This window comes from Meriones unguiculatus, chromosome 1, assembly GCF_030254825.1.
Source record: "Meriones unguiculatus strain TT.TT164.6M chromosome 1, Bangor_MerUng_6.1, whole genome shotgun sequence".
Taxonomy (NCBI): domain Eukaryota; kingdom Metazoa; phylum Chordata; class Mammalia; order Rodentia; family Muridae; genus Meriones; species Meriones unguiculatus.
In genome coordinates this window covers 109562703-109584162 of record NC_083349.1, presented here as the reverse complement: position 1 = coordinate 109584162, position 21460 = coordinate 109562703, and the positions used below count along the sequence as shown (strand labels likewise).

At 40.0% G+C, this 21460-nt stretch overlaps 1 protein-coding gene across 4 annotated transcripts in view; it reads left to right on the top strand.

Moving 5' to 3' along the window:
* Hadhb (hydroxyacyl-CoA dehydrogenase trifunctional multienzyme complex subunit beta) overlaps window positions 1–18765 on the top strand; it is a 36858-nt gene extending 18093 nt beyond the window's left edge. For all 4 annotated transcript variants that reach the window (XM_021635390.2, XM_021635393.2, XM_060365134.1 and 1 more), the window contains exons 6-16: window positions 1–100; window positions 4532–4619; window positions 6955–7142; window positions 7834–8014; window positions 10010–10131; window positions 12319–12398; window positions 12498–12545; window positions 13255–13342; window positions 13759–13833; window positions 14810–14974; window positions 18255–18765. In XM_021635390.2, the coding sequence (XP_021491065.1) occupies window positions 1–100; window positions 4532–4619; window positions 6955–7142; window positions 7834–8014; window positions 10010–10131; window positions 12319–12398; window positions 12498–12545; window positions 13255–13342; window positions 13759–13833; window positions 14810–14974; window positions 18255–18290 (1171 nt within the window). In that variant the 3' untranslated portion in view covers window positions 18291–18765. The remainder of the gene's footprint in view (window positions 101–4531; window positions 4620–6954; window positions 7143–7833; window positions 8015–10009; window positions 10132–12318; window positions 12399–12497; window positions 12546–13254; window positions 13343–13758; window positions 13834–14809; window positions 14975–18254) is intronic.
* The last annotated feature ends 2695 nt before the right edge of the window (window positions 18766–21460 follow it).

Here is a 21460-nt window from a genome sequence, read left to right as displayed (position 1 = left end):
GGGTTTGTTGCATCGGACCAATATTCCAAAGGATGTTGTTGATTATATCATCTTTGGTACAGTTATTCAGGAAGTAAAGACAAGCAATGTGGCTAGAGAGGTAAGTAAAACAAAATTTATATTGTTTAAATAGGTTGATACAGCTGGGCAAAGTGGCTGATACTTGTGTTTTATTCTTGGGAGGCTGAGCCAGGAGGATTGCTGTGGAGTCCAAGTCCTGCTGTAGTGGGACTTTTTATCCAAAATAACAGCAGCAGAGCTGGGCTTCCTGGCACACTTGGTGTCTGCCCTCAGAAGGCAGAAGCAGGCAGATCTGTGAGTTTTAGGGCATTAGGAGCTAGATAGTGAGAACTCTGTCCCCCCCCCAAAAAAAAATTGCAAAAAGTCTATTTGAATTTGAATTAATCATTTATTCATTGATTTCTTTGTGTGTGTGTGTGTGTGTGTGTGTGTGTGTGTGTGGTTCCAGAGATCGTACCCAAGGCCTTGCATATGCTGGGCAAGTGCTCTACCACATCCCAGCCTAGAGTGTACCACTTTAAAGTCATAAAACTCAAGACACAGTAACTAAGCATGTATTTGACATCAAGTCAGATGATGTATATTATTATTATATATTATTACATGTATGCATTTTGCTATAAGTCAGGTAAGTTATTTGAGTGCGTTTATGAAATGTTAGTTTATTTGTCTCTTGTGTTAGAGAAACAGTATAGCAATGTGTCTGATGCTACTCTTTGTAATGTTAGCTATCATGGCTTCCAATTAAACTTTGACATTTTGTAGCCAGTTTTATAACTTGGTTTTTGTAGTTGGAGTTAGCCTTGCCTATAATTTGCTACCTTTGACTAGATGACACGTAGGCAGGGTTTTTTTCTTTTTTTTTTTTTATGTAACTATTTCATAGCAGTTTACCTTTAGCCTAGTTGGCACACACCCATGCACTGTTTATTGGGCAATGGAGATAATGACAGCCTTGGAACTAGTGTGAATATCCCACAGGCATCTGACAGTGAGTAGTTGAAACACGTCCTCTGGGCTTTGTTTCAATTATTTGGATAGCGTTGGCTTTCAAGCATATTATCTTATTTCTTCTCTGTGCTTCTGTGTTCATTATAGTTGTGAGGACAATAACTTCTATTGTCAGCCAAGATAGAAGGGCAGGTGTGCAGATCAAGAGCATTTGTTCTCGCACTTTTCCCAGGGAGCAAATGTTAGAACAGCTGAAGTGGCAGCTCTGCACAAGCCCACAAAGTGAGCAGCCGCTGCTGCTGAGGGACAGAGGAAACTGAGAGCAGGGTGAGGCATGTGTTCTCCTGCAGTGCTTGCTTTTCCTCCCTGTCTGCACAGTTTAAACATACCTAATAAGATTCCAGGGGGTTGGTATAAAAAAGACAAAAGTTTATGGGATAAAATACATGGGTGAATCTTGGAAGAAATACTTATCTTGTTCAACTATAGAATGATTGAATAAATTATAATTCAACAGAACGATGGCGTATTATTAGTCCATTAAAAACTGTGTTATAAAATTTATTAAAAAAAAGAGTTTCATGCTACATAAAACCATCAAGTTGCTCATAATGTTTGCAATTTCAGTATTATGAATATGATAATATCAATCATGTACTCCATATATATATATATATTTTTTTTTGAGACATTGTCTCATTTTACGAAGTACTGGCTAGCCTAGAACTCAGAAGATAGACCAGGCTGGTCTCAAGCTTACAGAGATACATCTGCCTCTGCCTTCAGAGTACTAAAATTAAAGGCATGTTAAGGAGAAAGGTAGAGGTGATGGGACCATTATGAAAATAAGTAGAACTTAATATAACTAAACCCAGCTAAAGCATTTTATTAGGACCCTTCTAATATATTTTTTAAAGATTTATTTCTTATGTGTACATTAACTGCCTGCATGCACGAAGAAGGTGCCAGATCTCTTTATAGGGACTTACAAGCCACCATGTGGGTGCTAGGAATTGAACTTGGGACCTTTGGAAGAGCAGCTAGTGTTCTTATCCTCTGAGCCATCTCTCCAGCCCACAAGGACCTGTGCTAATATTAATATGAAATCCTAAAAGGCTTTGTGGTCCTACCAAATCTGACTTTGCTAAAAGACTTCAATGTACTTCTCCTTCAACTAACTTCTTTCTCCTTGGTGCCTTGAAAGTGATTCAATCTTTAAATAGAAGAATGTGGACAGGGGTCACCGGCTACCAGTTCTATTTAAGGCATCATTAGTCGGCATTAGTCCTGTGCGTCAGCTGGGGCCAAGGGTAACGTGCTTCAGTGGCCCTCGTGGCCCTCGTGAGGATTGAGCTGTTCTGACCTGAGTGCCCTTACCCTTGTCCCACTGTTGAGTCTTTTCTTTTTCCCCCAACACCTGCTGCTCATTTCCTTTCCAATTGGTTCAGGTTGAGTTGACATGTAGTTGCCTGGAAGTGGTTTTTAACACAGTCCTTTAGGCAGTTAGTATCAGGCCTCCCTGGAGACACCAGAATAAGGTCATACCGGTGTATCTAAAAGTAACGGCGTGGGCCTGGAGAGACAGCTCAGTGATTAAGAGCACTGGCAGCTCTTCCAGAAGACTGGGGTTCAATTCCCAGCCCTCACATGGCAGCTCACAACTGTCTATAACTCCAGTTTCAAGGGATCTGACACCTTCACACAGACATACATGCAGAAGAAACACCAATGTACATACAATTAACGGGGGAAAAAAAGAGGAACAGCTTTCTGCTCCTACAGATGGCAAGAAATATCACACACAGTGTAAGTATAAAGGCAAAGGTCAGCTAAGAGAGATGAAGCCTCTTTAACCTGGAATTTTCAACATTCATTTCACCAGACTCTTGGGACAATTTTTATTCTGATGATAATTAAATAGTTTAAAAAAAAAAAAGACTACTAAAAATAATTCCTTGTGAAGGAGTTTTACATTTCATAATAAGGGAGGAGTTGGAAACTTTTTCCCACTAAAGTAAAGCTTTAGTATTAAAGGAATTTTTTTCTAAGTGTACCTACATTTCTTACATTAGCAAAAATGGAATGTTTTGGCAACATAAATTTTTCCAACAAATAGTGTAAAAACAAGCATAGATCTCCTCATTTCATGTTTGGTTTTGTGTCATGAAATTAAGAGGCCACTTTCTTTTCTTTTTCTTTTTTCTTTATTTCTTTCTTTTTTTTTGGTGTGTGTGTGTGTGTTTGTTTGTTTGTTTTTTTGAGACAGTTTTTCTCTGTGTAGCCTGGTTGTCCTAGAACTTGCTCTGTAGACCAGGCTGGCCTCGAACTCACAGAGATCCACCTGCCTCTTAGGAACACTTTCATTAGATTAATTAGGAGACCCTAAAATTTTCTCAGAGCTCTTAAAGCTACATTGATTGGAGTCACTTTCTGTATTATTGTTCTGTATAGTTTCTCTTGTAGTTGTAAACTGGCCTGACCCTTATTCATCAAAGGTTCTCGTGTGAGTCAGGCAGTTCTCCAAAGTTTCTTTTATTGACTGGAACGTCTCCATGTTTGGCAAGTTTTCCAAGTTTACTTTGCCTCTAGGTCAGTAGTGTGGCTTTTTAAGAGAGCTGAGTATAGAGCAGACAGGGACCTGCATTATAACTCTGTATAACCATTTATACAGAGATCCCACTCTGTATAAATGGTTATGGTTTTGTTTTGATTTTAATGGTCAATTCTATAGAAACATTTCATGCTTTTGCTCTGCTGCTAGGATTTATAGCTTCATTAATACATGAAAATCCCACCCCATGGTGTAGTTTCATCACTCTTTCAATTATATATTAATTTTAGTAAGATAAAATTACATTATATCTTTGGAGGCTTTGAAGCACTGTTAATAATTAAATGAGGTTGAAGAATACTATAGCTTTGTATACCACCCTTGAGATGGCTACCAAGCTGCTGGATTTGATAGTCCTCAGACTGCATACCTGAATACTGGGGCAGCTACAGCAAGAGGAATACAAGTTCATGGCCTGCCTAGGCTACAGAATGAATTCAAGGCCACCTTGTGAAATCCTGTTTTGAAATAAAAAGTAAAAAGGGCTAGGGATATATCTCAGTGGTAAGAGATATGGTTGAGCATGTGTAAGGTTTTAGGTTCAATCCCTGGTACTACAGAAAGAAAAAAAGAAATGAAAACAAAAAGAGGGCTGGTAAGATGACTTGGCTGTAAGGGATGTGCTACCAAGCCTGATGACCTGAGTTCAATCTCTTGAACTCACATGATAAAAGGATGTCCTGATACCCATGTGCCTCACACATACACATAAATAGATCAATATAATAACAATCTTTAAAGAGAAAAGAAACTTGTTCCCAGGAATTTAAGACACTACCTTTCAATGTCTAGAAGAGAAACTAGTAAGTCATTTTGTGATGGGCTTAATTTTATTTTCAGCATTGCTTTGTAGAATATTAAAATAAAGCCTTTCATAACTCACCAGGCAGAGTAATGCTCAGAGCCTCACTCCCATGTGTACTTTCTTTCCTTCACTATTCCCTGCAGGCTGCCCTTGGAGCTGGCTTCTCTGACAAGACTCCTGCTCACACTGTCACCATGGCTTGTATCTCTTCAAACCAAGCCATGACCACAGGTATGTGGAAATGGAATCCAAAGTTGCTTGCTAATTTTATTCCTTTTAACTATTCTTAAGAAAAGTAAATGTTCAGTACAGAGCTCTTCATTTGTGCTTTTATAAAGATGTAATTATATAAAAGTTAGGGATTTTCCAGAGTGTTTTTCATACCTTGTAGAGTCAGTCGCATTCTTCTTCAGTCCTGGGCTAGCTGTTACTGGGACTGTCAGTGGTAGGATGTGCATATCTTACCCTTCTTAGGATGTTTTCCCATGAGGACAGCGTCCTGCAACCTCAAGCCTCACCATAGCTGTCAAGCCCTGTTCCAGATGGTCTAAGTCTTTGGGTGGGAAGATGGCTTAGCTGGAAAGCACTTGGTGAACAAGCGTGAATGACCAGAGTTTGGATGGATCCCTAGCAACTACTAAATGTCATGTAGGGGGCTAAAGAGATGGCTCAGTGGTAAAGAGCACTGACTGCTCTTCCAGAAGACCTGGGTTCAATTCCCAGCACCCACATGACAACTCACAACTGTCTATAACTCTAAGAGCAGACACTCTCACAGACATACATGCAGGCTAAATACCAGTGCACATAAAATAAAAATATATAAATTTTTAAAAAAGGTCCTCTAGGAGTCTGGGAGATGGCTCAGAGGTTAAGAGCACTGGCTGTTCTTCCAAAGGTCCTGAGTTCAATTCTCAGCACCCACATGGTGGTTCATAACCATCTATAATGATATCTGGTGCCCTTTTCTGACCTCCTGGCTCACATGCAGGCAGAATTCTGCATAAATAAATAAATAAATAAATAAATAAATAAATAGTTTAAAAAAATGTCCTATAGGTGTGGTGGCTTGTTTGTAATCCCAGAATTTAGAAGGCAGAGACAGGATCCCCAAAGCAAGCTGGCTGGCTGTATACACACACACACAGTCCTCCCCATGTGTGCCCTAATACATGAGAGCACACATTCACACATGCAAAAATACCTTCTTCTTCTTCTTTTTTTTTTTTTTTTTTACTTCACTTTGTACCCACATTCTTGGCAATCTATATGGCATTTCAACTTCTTACTAAGAAGTTTCCTAAAATGGAAGGGTATTAAATAGCTACTGCTATTTAATGAAAAGACAGGAAACTTGACAGGCTTAGTACTTAATTCTATTATAATAATATCAATATTATTTATTTATTATTTATTATATTAGAATACTTATTCTAATATAATAATATCAAATTGAGCAGGTCAGTTCATGAGTGATTAATGATGCCAGAGGCTATGGTTGGGGGCTTTTCTACTGAGCAGCATGTGACTGACTCCTGATTAAAGCAACAGAATCACATGCCAGTTGCAGGGAAACTCACATCTGAGAAGTGAAAATTAATATTCTCTGTGTTGGGGCTGGGGAGCAAACCTTTCTGAAAACTTAATCTGGGAGCATACAAAATATGGAAGATGTTTAGGTTTAGAATATTATTTGAGTTGGGCTAGAGAAATGGCTCAGCACTGGCTGCTCTTCCAGAAGACCTGGGTGTGATTCCCAGCACTCATATCGTAATTCACAACTATTAATTCCAGTTCCAGGAGATCTGAAGCCCTCTTGGCCTCTGTGGGCACTAGGAACAAATGGGTATACATACAGATATGCAGGCAAAATGCTTATACACACAGATAAAATAAAAGAATGTCACTTGAGTTGATTTAGAAATTGCTGTTCTTGTGTATTGGATGAAAAGTTTCTCAGGAATGTTGATGTGTTTTTAGATTTTTAAAAACATTTTCTTTTACTTGCCTATTATGTGCAAACTCTTGGTTCAATCTCCAGAAATGCAAAAATTATAATGGTAATAGTCCCATTGAAAAATTAAAAACTAGCCATTCATGGTAGCACATGCCTTTAATCTCTGCACCCAGGAGCCAGAGGCAGGCAGATCTTTGTGAGTTCAAGGCTAGCTTGGTCTACAGTGATTTCCAGGATAGCCAGGGGTACTCAGTGAGACCCTGTATCCAAAGAAAGAGAGACAAGAAGGAAAGGAAAGAAAGAAACTGATTACTGTTATACAAAACTGATAACTGTTAACAAATATTTTTTTTCAAGTATTTCTTTTGCATGTATGCATATCATGATACATGTGTGCAGGTCAAAGGATAACTTATGGAAGTTGGTTCTCTCCTGCCGAATTTGCTCTAGGGATGGAGCTGAGGTCCTCAGCTTTGGCTGCAAGTGCCTTCACCTGTTGAACCTTCTCACTGACCCCATTTTCTAGAGCGTTTTAATCAAGAAGCTTAGACTTCAGTGGTTTGTTATTCCTACAGAGTTGTTCATGCCTGTATACTTTGTACCCCATAGCTGTTGGTTTGATAGCTTCTGGCCAGTGTGATGTCGTTGTGGCTGGTGGTGTTGAGTTAATGTCTGACGTCCCTATTCGTCATTCAAGAAAAATGAGGAAAATGATGCTTGATCTCAATAAAGCCAAGACTCTGGGCCAGCGCCTGTCCTTACTCTCTAAATTCAGATTGAATTTTCTATCCCCTGAGGTAAGACTTGTAAATTTAATGTAAATAAAGATGAGTTTCCAGAGCATCCTGAGGCACTAGATTACAGCACATATTCTAATGATTGTATATTCTCTTGATTACAGGGCAGGGTATTTCATCAGGATGGGGGTGAGAGTAGTTACAAAAATTGAATTTGTAACCTGGGCATGGTGGCACATACATTTAATCCCAGCACTCCAGAGGCAGAGACAAGTGGATCTGTATGAGTTCAAGGCCAGCCTGATAAACATGATGAGACCCTGTCTCTAAAAATGTGTTAGTGCACCCTCTTTAGAAATGTTTTCTCAGGCTACGTGATAGTGTCTCACGCTTGGCATAGGTGGTGCATGCCTTTAATCTCAGCGCCCAGAAGGCAGAGGCAGGTGGATCTCTGTGAGTTTGAGGCCAGCCTGGTCTATAAATCAAGTCCAGGACAGGTAGGGCTTGTCCCTGTCTTGAAAAAAAAAAAAAAAATTGCTCACAAAGAGATTTCTGCATTTCTTTTATTCCTTCTTTGGTGTTTTGTTTTTTGAGTCAGGGACTTAAAATCAAAATACCCCTGCTTCAACCTCCTGAGTTCCTCTGTCCAGCCAGTGAATAGATTTCAGCTTTTCTAAGTAGCACTGAGCAGTCCTATGCATCATCTCATGCCTCTGAAGAGTAAAACTGTTCTCTCTGTCTCTTTCACTAGCTCCCTGCAGTGGCTGAGTTCTCCACTAATGAGACCATGGGCCACTCTGCAGACCGACTGGCTGCTGCCTTTGCTGTTTCTCGAATGGAGCAGGATGAATATGCCCTGCGTTCTCATAGTCTGGCCAAGAAGGCACAAGATGAAGGACACCTTTCTGATATTGTACCCTTCAAAGTACCAGGTAAATGGGGATACTTACTGGGGTGTTGCAAATTGATTCAGTTACTCCAAAAAATTTTTTAAAGATGTTTTTAAAAAGGATTTATTTATTTTATGTTTCTCTGTGTGTGCCTTAGTGCATCATGTGCATGCAGGTATCCACAGAGGCCAGAGAGGGAGCCCTGGAACTGAGGTAGGAGGTGACTGTGAGTCAACTGATTTAGGTGCTGGGAACCAAATCTGGATCCTCGCAAGAGCCATCTCTTCAACTCTAAGATTAAAACCCTTAAGTGATAATTTTTTAAAGACAGGGTTTTACTATCCGGGCCCTGGCTGGCCTTGAGCCCCTCGAGGGGCCTGCCCTGCCTCCCTGGTGCTATGATTAATTTACTTTTCACTAAGTATAATGATTGTTTCCAAACTACTTAGCTTTTATTCTTTTTCTTTCTTTTATTATTTTTGTCTTTTCAAGACAGGACATTTCTCTGTGTAGCCTTGGCTGTCCTAGAACTCTCTCTGTAGACCAGGTTGGCCTTGAATTCACAGAGATCTGCCTGCCTCTGCCTCCTGAGTGCTGCTGCCCAGTTTAACTTTTATTCTTTTTTTATTTTTTATTTTTTTTAGTTTTTGTTTTGTTTTCCTTTGTGCTTTTGAGACAGGGTTTCTCTGTGTGGCCTTGGCTGTCCTGGATTTGCCTTATAGATCAGGCTGGCTTCAAACTCAGTGATCCACCTTCCTCTGCCTCCTTGAGTGCTGGGATTAAAAGTGTGCGCCACTGCACCTGCTGGCTTTTATTCTTAAACATGGACTCAGTTTATATTTATGTTGTAATACAGGTAAATATAAAACAGTTTTTGTTGTTTTTTTAAAACAAGGTCTCAGATAGACCTAAATTATGGCCTCATATTATGGCTGGCCTTGATCCTCACATTCTCTGCCTCTACCTCCCAAGTAGGATTGAAAGCATGTGTCATGCCTGTCTTTCTTAAGTTTTTATAAGTGCTTTCTTTCAGATACTCCTGGTCTCTCTCTCTGTTCTCTTGCCCTGCCTCTCTGTCTCTGTCTCTCTTTTTCTGTGTGTGTGTATGTTCATTGTTCGTCAGTGGAGGTCAGAGGATAATTTAACGAGGATCAGTTTTCTTCTTCAGCCATGTGGGTCTTAGGGATCAAACTCAGTTATCAGGCTTGGTGGCAAGTGCCTTCGCCTGCTGAGTCATCTCATTGGCCTTGTAGGGTGTTGCTAACTGACCTCTAACTGACCTCGTACTTGGGGCAATCCTTTTGCCTTAACCTCCCAAGTGTTTGGATTACAGGTTGAGTCACAATGCCTGGGTCAAGCCTACTTAAAATTCCTGATTCATATGACTTCTATGTTAAAATAGCTAAGTTTGAGTGGGTGTTTCAAGAAAATAGGATGTTGGGGTTTTGTTTTTTGTTTTTTTGAGACAGGACTTTGCTGTTTCATCTTGGCTGGCCTGATAGATGATCTGTAGCCTAGGGTGTCCTCAAACCCACAATGATCTTCCTGCCTCAGCCTCCAAAGTACTAGATACGCCTGGTGTGGTGTCTTTTTATACTTGTATATGCATATGCAACTACATAAATGAAACAAAATAAAATTTGATTATGTCTTGGTAACTGTAAAAGGCTTTCTTTTAACGATGAGGATATATGCAATTCAGTAGTGTAGTGCTTGCTCAGGATAGCTAAGGTCCTCGGGGGGAGGGCTTTGATCCCCAGCACTGGAAGGAATAAAAAGGCTCTCTTCAGAGTTGACAGGTAAGATTTACATTCATTTGTTCTTAAACTTGTACTAAAGTGCATGTAGGTCCCCTGGAGCTGAAGTAATGGCACAACATAGGTGCTGGGTACTGAACTTGGGTCCTCAGAAAGAACAGCAAGTATTAAACTCTGAGCCATCTTTCCAGCCCTCATTCTTATAATTAAAGCCCATCGCTATAGAGAAGTTATATAATGCTTACAGTTTCTTAAAGTTAAAAAATTCATGTTCTTCTAGGAAAGGACACAGTTACCAAAGATAATGGGATTCGTCCTTCCTCACTGGAGCAAATGGCCAAACTAAAACCTGCATTCATCAAACCCTATGGCACAGTGACAGCTGCAAATTCTTCTTTCCTGGTAATTGTCAATGCTGTTTGTGTTTATTAGTGGCTTTCCCACAGTCTCAATAGGGGAGTCTGCAACAAATGTGCTTGTATGTTATTGGAGGCTTAAAATAAAGCTATTCAGCCAAGACTACTTAGAGAAATCCTATCTCAAAACACTAATAATAGTAGTAAAGCTGTTCACTATGAAGTAACAGTCCTCCTGCCTGAGCCTCCCTAGTGCTGGGGTTACAGCCATGTGCCATGTTCAAACATCAAGTTTAAAATAATAGTTTTAAGGTCTTAGATGTCTCACCATCCTGGTAGAAAAGCTGCTCTTTTTATGCACTTGGCCATTCATCAAACTTGAATTGCTTATGCTAGGCACTGGAGATGGGAAGATAATTATGATAGAGTAAGAAGTACTATGGTGCTATAGATTAGCCACTGAGGAGATCAGAGAGGCCTCGCAAAAGAGCTAGCAAGTGAATCTTTATTTACGTTTTTAAAAATTTTGATGTGTATGGGTGTTTGTCTGTGCATCCTGTGTATGCATAGAGGCCAGAAGAGACACTGGCTCCTCTGGACTGGACTTCCAGATTCTTCTTAGCTACTATGTGGGTACTGGGAACTGAACCTGGGTCCTCTGGAGAGCACCGAGCTGTCACTCCAGTCCTCAGTGCTTCTTTGACAGTGTAACTGATCAGTTCCTATCACACACCCAGCAGTGAACATACTATTAATGTAGTATCCATGAAGCACTTTTTTTTGTCACCTGTGTTCCCGGACTTTATGGCCACCATATTGGTAGCTACATTCTCTTTTCAGTATTGCTGAGCTTAAAAAAAAAAAAAAAAGATATAATATTTTGTGACAGAACTTGTTTTGATTTTTGCATACTTTACGGGGTGGCTTCATTTTCTTTGGAATTGTGGAGGGCATTCTTTCATTTTTAATATAATGGTAAAGGGCTTTTTAAAAACAAAACGCCAGAGGTACCTCTTTGTCCTGTAACTTCATTATTATTATTATTATTATTTGTTATTACTTTTTTTGGGGGGAGGAGTTCGAGACAGGGTTTCTCTGTGTAGCTTTGGGTGTCCTGGACTCACTTTGTAGACCAGGCTGGTCTCAAACTCATAGAGATCCACCTCCCTCTGCCTCCCCTGAGTGCTGGAATTACAGGAGTGTGTCACTGTGCCCAGTGAACTTCTTGATTATTATTTGGGATAAAAACATGTGTTCAAAGTGTTCTAAAACCATGGTTTTGATAGTCTCATTTGCCTGCCTGTGTCTTAATGTTTTGCCTTTAGAATAAAATCTCAAAGCTGTGGGCAAGAGGCACCTAAGAACACAGAAAATATAAAATAATTTTTTTTAACAGAATTTTTTTAAATGCCTACTTTATTATAGTAAGAATACATATAATTAGGAAGATGTATGGGAAGAGCTTTATCTAGGAAGAGCCATGTGAAATGTTACGTGTTCTGATTATTCATCACACATGAATAATGCTAGCAGCAGAGTTAAGGATAAATATGTCTTCCTCTTAATTGAAACTCATTTGGCTTATACATGTGTATATATACATAAGCACATATGTACATATGCATAAATATGCAAAGCCAGTCCTGATGAGACCTGATAGACTAGGGTCAGATGGAAGGGGAGGTCCTCCTCCCCTATCAGTGGACTGGGGTAGGGGCATAGAAGAGGGAGGAATGGTAAAATTGGGAGGAGGTGGGGGAGGGGCTACAGCTGGGATACAAAGTGAATAAACTAATTAATAAAAATTAAAAAAGAAAATAGAAAGGAGACTCAGGAAACATGATAAAGTGTAAACTTGTGACATACTGAGCATTAAATGCAGTTAGGTTGATTATTATTTCAGTGCAAGATCTTTTAATAATACTCTCAATAAATAATAAATACCATAATTATAATCTGAATGCAGTCATATGTAAAGATAGCCACATTCAACATATGGTATCTATGAAAAATAAATCTTCCAGTGTGCCTTGATAAATTATGATACCTTATGAACAGCCCTGCAGTCTTTGTCCTCCCAAAGTGCCTCTGTGTGTATGCTTGATCGTGATTTAATGGTGGATACAGTAAAGCGAGTTTGTTACATAGACTCTATATAGTTTTGTTAGTGGACTCTGGAACAGCCACTGCTGAGAGACCTCCAGATGACAGCATTGTTTTGTTACCATTTCAGACTGATGGCGCTTCTGCAATGCTAATCATGTCAGAGGACAGAGCTCTGGCCATGGGCTATAAGCCAAAGGCATATTTGAGGTAAAGTAAATATTCTGGTGAATTGCCTGTGACATCTTAATTTTGTTAACTGGAGCTAACCTCTCTGTTTTTGTTTTTGTTTTTTTTTTTTTTGCCTAGGGATTTTATGTATGTGTCCCAGGATCCAAAAGATCAGCTTTTACTCGGGTAGGTAGCAGGGTAAATTTCAATAAAAAGTGTTTGAATTTTTTATTACAGTTACTGTGTTGTGTGGTGTGTGTGTATGTGTGGAGGGGTGTGTGTCAGAGGATAATTTACAGCACTTGATTTCTCCTTCTACCGTGGGGGTCCCGGGCATCAATTGCACACATTTTTTGAAGGTATGTTAAGCCCTAGTTGTGATTTTATTTTCATATTGCTACCCACTGTGTTTTACAATCAGTCAATACCCACCCCACTCTGTGTGTGTGTGTGTGTGTGTGTGTGTGTGTGTGTGTGTGTGTGTGTGTTTGGGAATGTGAACCCAAGGCCTCATTTATACTCGACAAGCACTCCCAACACTGAGCTTTATCCCTAACCCACAGCATCTTTCATAAATTCCTGTTTATATGTCCTTTCTTCATTGCTTTTCATTACAACCTTGAAACTAGCTAAGCCCTTCCCCTGCCTTGCTCCTTTGAATTCTTTTCCTTTTCTCTTTAGTTTTAACTTAGCTTACACCACTTGCCTGTTTATTATCTTATTTTTCCAGTTCTTCAATATAGTGAGGATGAAGTGTGTGTCTTTTTGTATCCCCAACACTAAATTAGCATTTGTATAGTAGAACCAATGAATAAGTATAAAACTCAACTTAGAGTATGCTAAGAAATGCTTAAGTTAAAATGGGAAGTTACTACTTGTTTGTTTTCTTTTTCAGACCGACATATGCTACTCCAAAAGTTCTAGAAAAGGCAGGATTAACCATGAATGATATTGATGCTTTTGAATTTCATGAAGCCTTCTCAGTAAGTCATTTCTAAGACCTATCTGAAATGAGTATAGCCATTAAAAGTGAAGTGCAGCTGGGCATGGTGGAGTTTGCCTTTAATCCCAGCACTCAGAGAGGCAGAGGCAGCCAGATCACTGTGGGTTCTAGGCCAGGCTGGTCTACAACGTGAGTCCAGGACAGCTGTAGCTACACAGAGAAACCCTGTCTCAAAAAACTAAAAGAGAGGGAGAGAGGGAGGGAACGAGGAAGAGAGAGAATATAACTTTGGAAGCTGTTTCTTTGAGGCCCCATTAAAGAAGTGTTAAATTATTTCTGTAGGACATTTTCACTGAGAACTGATGAAAAGATTTGCTTAAAGCCACACAAAGTTATGTCTTAGATAAAACCCAACAGAGCATTAATAACAAAGTCTTGAATTATTTTTCCTCCTAGGGTCAGATTTTGGCTAACTTTAAAGCCATGGATTCTGATTGGTTTGCACAAAACTACATGGGTAGGAAAACCAAGGTAAGTTTCTGATAAATAATATGCTTGAATTTTCTAGTGTATTAATATTTTAAATTTAGTTACCAGCTAATAATATAAAGAGAAGCTGGATATGGTAGTGCATGCCTTTGGTCCCAGCACTTGGGAAGCAGAAGCAGGTAGATTGCTGTGAATCAGAGGCCAGCCTGGTCTATAAGGTGAGTTCCAGTACAACCAGGGCCACACAAAGAAACCCTGTCTTTGAATGAATGAATGAAGAAATGGAAAGCTTATTCTTTCTTTTTCTTTTTTTCTTTTTGGCAGTAGCGGAGGTTAGACCTCGGTCCTCATGTATGCAGGGCAAGTACTCTTCTACTGAGCTACAGTCCAAACTATTTTTTTTTCTTTTGGATATTTGAGACAGGGTTTCTTTGTGTAGCCTTGGCTGTCCTTGACTCCCTCTGTAGACCAGGCTTGCCTCAAACTCACAGAGATCCACCCGTCTCTGCCTCCCCGAGTGCTGGATTAAAGGCTTGTGCCACCATACCCAGCTCCCAGCTTATTTCTTAAAAACGATTCCAGGAAATTGTTCAGTGCAAACTCTTTATATGTTGAGTAACCCTTTGTGTGTCTTCTGTTCATCTCATTTAGATGTCATACATTGATTGTAAGGTAGTTAGTATTAGTTTCTTCCTCCTCCTCCGCTTCCTCCTTCTTTTCTTCTTATTTTACACTTGTCTTAAAGACCCTTCCACTCAAAGTCCCTCCTTTCTACTTAATCTCTGTCAGCTGGTTTCTTGTGCTGCCTCTTGACGTAGGGTTAACTTTATTAAATCCTGTGTATAGAAAGCTCTAGGATTAAAGGTGTATGCTAGGCCTGAACCACAGCAAACAAAAGACAGCTTTTTAGACTTCACAGTCTCAGGGTTCACAATGGGATCAAATATCCTGCAACAGCATGACTATAGTTCTTAAGTAAAACCATCTTTAAATTGGTCTTTGTTTTTGTGGGAGACAGGTTGGATCACCTCCTCTGGAGAAGTTTAATATCTGGGGCGGATCACTGTCACTGGGACACCCTTTTGGAGCCACTGGCTGTCGGTTGGTCATGGCAGCTGCCAACAGACTGAGGAAGAATGGAGGCCAGTATGCGTTAGTGGCTGCCTGTGCAGCTGGAGGACAGGTATGTCACAGCAGCAGCAGCAGGATTCCCGTGTCCCGAGAATGTTTACTTAAAGTATTCATGAAGCACTGTTTCTGATGCCAGACAACAGAAAACAGTTTTCTTTTGGGAGATGGGAAGACCTATGATTCTAGTTCTGATATTTCATTGAAGGGAAAAAACTCTTTAAATCCAAGCTGTTATTATTTTAAAAATTTACATTTCTTGTTTACAGAATTAATATATGCTCATTTTGGAAACTGTAAAATATAAAAAATACATAGAAAATATCATAACTTTGTCAGGTACTAGCATTAGAAGCATCATAATGTAGTTTCTTTTTAAATGATAAACATTTATTCATTTAACTAATAATCAGGACACCTTATCTATAAAGTCCAAGGTAAATAGTCTCTGCAGGTGTTAACTCGGTGATAAAGTGCTTGTCTCAGTGTTTGAAGTCCTGTGTTCAGTCCTCAGCACCACAAGGACTTACTCTGTAGGAAGCTAACTTATCTACTTCCTACTCTGTAGGAAGCTAACTTATCTGTAGATATGTGGCTTTCTTCAGCTAGGGAATTTATTACTCTGATAAATAATTTCCTGTCTGCCTCACTCACGTTATAGACTCAGCATTCTACATACTATAACATTTCACTGGGAATAAACTGCAAACGGAAGATTAACTATAAGCTTTTTTTTTTTTTAAGACAGATTTTTCTGTTAGCCCAGGCTGTCCTGGAACTTGTTTTGTTGACCAGGTTGGCCTGCAGAGATCCACCTTGTCTGCCTCCTGAGTGCTGGGATTAAAGGCCACCATGTGCATCACCATACAGTTTGGTTTTTTTTTAAATCTGATATAAACAGATTTTATTTTCTTGCATATTTTAGACACCATTACTAACCAAGACAAATAAACTATAAAAAGCATAAAATCCTGTCTATAGCCTTACCACCCTGAATATACTTGATCTCTCAAGTGATACACAGCTTTTCTTTAAAGACTTTGAGTAAAGAAAGGTAATTTATTTTATTTAGAAGTTGAAACATTGTTGCTCCATGGTCTGAAACTTTTTGATTGTACTAGGATTAAACTCAGGACTCCACACATACCAGCAGAAAATATATCTGCTGGGGGATACAGTCCTCTAACTCAGAGATGTCCTATCATTTGTGTGATCCGTGGACAGCTTCCTTAGATGAGAGCTGTTTCTTACCTCTGCCTGCTCCCTCAAGGACAGTGACTGAGCAGCATGTGGTCTACACAGAGTCCCTTTCATTCAGGTGCAATTGTTATCTCTGTTGTATAGAGTGTAAATAAAATTAGATGAGTTTGTGGATGAATGAAGAATATTCAGTGTCTTCTAGAAGTTTTCTGTTTGTTTTTTTTTTGAGACAGGGTTTCTCTGTGTAGCCTTGGCTGTCCTGGCCTTGAATTCAGTGATCTGCCTGCCTCTGCCTCCCTGAATGGTAGGATTACAGGTGTGTGCCACTGTACCCAACTTCTTCTAGAAGTTTTAAATTTGCCACTTAATTTGCTCATCGAGCCAGTTGGGTGACACCAATTAGGAAATTAGAGAGCAAAAATTATGGTGAATCTAGAGCAGTATTTTTCTTTTTTTCTAATTTATTTTTATGTGCATTGGTGTTTTGCTTGCATGTATGTTTATGTGAGGGTGTCAGAAACCCTGGAACTGGAGTTACGACAGTTATGAGTTGCCGTGTGTGTGCTGGGAACTGAGCCAGGTCCTCTGAAAGAGGAGCCGGTGCTCTTAGCTGCTGAGCCATCTTTTAGCCCTGGAGCAGTGTGTTTCATCTTTGGCATTGCTATTGTTTTGGGCCAGTTAATTCTTTGGGCTGTAAACTGTAGGATGTTTTAGCGTAGCCTCCACCCACAGAGATTCCAATAGCAACAAATTCTTCCCCAACCCTGCCCTGGCCTATATGTATGCACACAGCTGAAACAAATAGAAGTATGTCCAGATATTACCAGATGTCTTCTGGAGAGAGTAGGAGGCATTTCCCCAAGCTGAGATCTTGCTGGAACCTGAAAATAATGCATTTTAAGTACAGCTGGAGGAGTGGAGAGTTTTCTGCCTCCTATGGTCCTTTAGATAACACTTGGGTCAGTCAAACCTTCCCATTCCTGCTCTTTTGTTTGTTTGTATTATCAAAGTTAACTGATTATTTTGAACTAATGTATGTATATATTAGTTCTAGATAAAGATCTTGTATCAGAGCTTTAAATTTATGTAAGTTTCCTTTTTTATTTAATATGTATACAGTGTTCTGGCTGCATGCCAGAAGAGGGCACCAGATGGTTAGGAGCCATCATGTGGTTGCTGGGAATTGAACTCAGGACCTTTAGAAGAGCAGCCAGTACTCTTAACCTCTGAGCCATCTCTCCAGCTCCAAATAATAGTTTCTTAATACATATTTGTGGGAATTGAATTGAAGCTAAAAACTGGACATTTTACTAGGTAGTGTTCAGGTTTGATGGCAGTCCAGCAGTTAGGATGACTGTGTTTATCAGATAGGATTTAGACCCAAGAAAAATCCTAAATGTTTATGTAAGGCTTAAACTTGGGTCAAAACTAGTACCCAGAGCTGTGCCAGGTGTTGGATAAGGGGCATTGTTCTTCTACCCTTATGTATGCTCAGTTCGTCTCTCTCTCTTTTTTTATTGTAGCTTTTGACTTTTTTTTATTCTCACATATACATCCCAACTGCAGTTTCCCCTCCTTTCCCTTCCCCCGTCTCTCCCCACACTTTTCCTCTCCCCGATTCATTCCCCTTCTGCCTCCCCTTAGAAAAGCGTAGGGGACATCAACCAAACACGGCATAACAAACTACAATAAGACCAGGCATGTAACATCACCTTGAGTTCACCTTTCCGAGAATAGTGAAGAGGCAAGCCAAGGCTTCAGGATTGTTACACCTGTTTTCAAATCTTAACAGTAGCTTGGTGATTTGACCGAATCACTTAGCCTTTCAAACCCTATTTGGGTTGAGGATGTGTCCCAGTGGTAGAGTGCTTGCCTAGCATGGCTGCAGCCCTGAGTTTACTCCGCAGCACCGCAGAAGCTACAATAAAGACAACCATTTATTGCATTTACTAGGACTCATACTCTATATTAGACTGAGTCTAGTGTACATGTATATCCGTGTGTGTGTGTGTGTGTGTTTGTGTTTGTGTGTGTAGCTAGTTGTATGTATATAGGTAGATGTATGTCTGTATAATGTGTTCTCTCTGGCTTAGCGTTTATAAAAGCATTACTCTGACTGAACTTTGTCTTTGCAGGGTCATGCTATGATCGTGGAAGCTTACCCCAAATGACGGTCCTAGAGGAGGCGGCTGATCTCGTGCAGTACTTGCACTGGGCAATGCCATTTCAATGCACTTCCAAGTGACACCTGCAGTTCCTAGCTCTTCTTAGGATCTTTGTGGCCTTCTGACGTATTTTTTGATCAAGCCTTGCCAGTGTTCGAGCTTTTTGATAATCACAGCTTCTGCTCTCTAGGTTCCAGACTCTCACAGATGTGTATGCAGTCCTTGTTATCTCTTGTCACAAAGACTAATGGCTGGAGCAGCTTGGAGAGAGGTTAGCTGAGTTTAGACTCATCATTGTAACATTTGAAGATTCTCCTTGTTCCTGTCTGTGTCATAGAGATAATTATTTTTTCTAACATACAAACCGATGTGCCTAAATTAACTTACTATAGAAAAAATAATCTAAACATCTCTGAAAACTGAAATGCTTAGAGACATATATCATGGTGGTTGACCTTAATAAAGTAGAAATGTATTAGAAGACTGTTGTAGCCTTTTAATAGTGGAAGAAGGGCAGCTTTTGCCTTTACTCATTTAGAACTTGTAACTATTTCAGTCAGTTGTGAAACCAGGAATGTAAGACCCGGCCTGATGATAGTGTGCTTTCCCCATTGTTTAATTGAAGAAAATTGGTTTTATTGGAGACATTCCTGTTGTCAGGGTTGATGTAACATGTAAAAACATTTTATTTTGGCTGTTATAAACATTTTCAAAGTTTTGACAACTATGCTGTACACAGGTATACTGTTCTAAAAAGGTCATAGCTTCAGATACAGACATTTGATTGAATGTTGCTCAAATGCATGGAAGTTGCTGTCAGGAACACCCTAGGTGAATCGGGCACTTAGGCAGGATCAATGTGTTGATCTCTGAAGAAGATATAAGAGTCACACTGTCATTTCCCATAGTTTTCTTGATAAATCAAAACATATGTGTGTTTGGGATTTTTCTGTGTGCTGCTGGGAATTAAAGTCAGAGCCTAATGAATACTAGGTAAGTGCTCTACTATGAAGATGAGCTTCGTCTCCAGCCCATAATATGTATGTTAAGTTTCTTCTAAGTCCAAACTTTGTGTTTTAGTATTTAGTGAACTTTTCCCCAAAGGCAGTGTTTTAAATTCATTTGCAAAAATGATAGCACTTAGTCTTTGGTCAACAAGAAAAGAAAACACAGCTGAGTGGTGGTGTACGCCTTTAATCCCAGCACTTACAAGCAGAGGCAGACGGATCTCTGTGAGTTTGAGGCCAGCCTGCTCTACAGAGCAAGTTCTAGGACAGGCTTGGCTACACAGAGAAACCCTGTCTTTAAAAAACAAAAAAGCAAACAAACAAGCAAAAAACAACAACAAACCCATGCTGGGCCTGGTAGCATACCCTTTAATCTTAGCACTGAGGAGGCAGAAACTGGCACAACTCTTGAGTCCAAGGCCAACCTAGTCCAGGCTGGCCATGCTTACATAGACTCTACTTTAAGAAATAAAATATCCACTTCCAGGTGCGCATGCCTTTAATCCCAGCACTTGGGAGACAGAGGCAGGTGGATCTCTGAGTTCGAGGCCAGCCTGGTCTATAAAGTGAGTTCCAGGACAATCAGGGCTACATAGAGAAACCCTGCTCTAGAAAACAACAACAACAAAAATCTGGGGTAAGGTTTACTGGAAGAGTGCTTGCCTCTTATGTCTGTGTCCCTGGGTTAGCTCCTCAGCTAGGCAAGAAAGAGGCAACCAAAAATAAAACCTGCATAGATAGGGTCACATGGCATTGGATTTAGTAATGATTTCTTGGATATGATACCAAAGTATGAGCAACAAGAAAAAATTGGTTGGGGTTTCCCTGGGTCACAAGAGTGAAACGGAGGACTGGAATGGAGGCAGTTGCAGATCGTGTATCTTCTAAGGGATATGTAGGATAAAGAATTCAGCTGGGGGGCGGGTGCTGCATGCAGTACTTAGGAGGCAGAAGCAGCCAGATCTCTACAACTTTGAGGCCAGGCCTGGTCTACAGAGTGAGTTCCAGGACAGCCAAGGCTACAGAGAAACACTGCCTCATCTTTCTGAGTACTAAGATGTCATCTAAGGAAGTTTTAAATTGTCATTTGGGGTTCTGCTTTGGTAGTCAACTGTTTGACCTGATAGTTCTCTATACAAAAGGGAGAAAATTCAGTGGAGTCCAGTGCAAGTCTAGATGTTGACAAAAAGTCTAAGAACCTCTTCTCTTTCACAATGCATTCCCTTTAAGGACGGCACCATTGCCAGTAATCATTCCTGTCATCTCATTCCAACATTCTCTGGGTCCCTCCAACCAGTGATTCCTCTTCATTGAAAAGTACCTAGCCGGGCAGTGGTGGTGCACACCTTTAATCCCAGCACTTGGGAGGCAGACGCCAGGGTTACACAGAGAAACCATGTCTCAAGAACAAAACAACAACAAACCAAAAACCAGACCAAAACAGAAAGTCCCAAATAAGCTAGTGACAGATTACATAATGAATTCCAGGTCGGTCAAGGCTATATAATGAGTCCCTCCTTCAAAAAACCAATAATAAAAATATAAACAAAGTGACAGAGTACCTTGGAGCCATTGTTTGGTCTTTCTACTTTTTAGGGTTTATTTCTATAATCCAAAATCTGGTAGTGTGATGCTGCTTTGGAACTCTGCTTGCTTAGCTCTGTAGCCTAAACACTCCCCCGTGTTACTGATCACACAGCAGCCCTGCATATGGACTTACCCTAGCCACTCTTAGCAGATGCCACTTTCAGGAGGTGTGTGTACTGACGCTGGAGTGTGGCCTTTGGACATTTATCTGCTCACTTGCCCACTTACTTTTTAAGCCATCTTAGAAATGGAACTGCTCTGAGATATGTTTTATTTGTTTCTGGAGACTTCTCTTATGGACTTTTTTTTTTTTTTTTTTAATGGTGAGAGCCAAATGAAGGCTTTGTTGTTTCATGTACTTGTTCTAATGTGCGTTTTTTTTTTTTGCCAGTTTTTTTGTTTGTTTGTTTGTTTTTTTCCAGCAGAGCATGTATTGAGTATGTGTGATTCCTTGGGAAGGAAAAGGAAATCCCCTGTTGATCAAAGCACACTCAAGAAGGGAGCCTCCTTGGTATCTAAAGGCAAAGTGTACAGTGGAATTTCCATCTCTAAATTTTTTGTTACATTTATTTGTGTGTATGT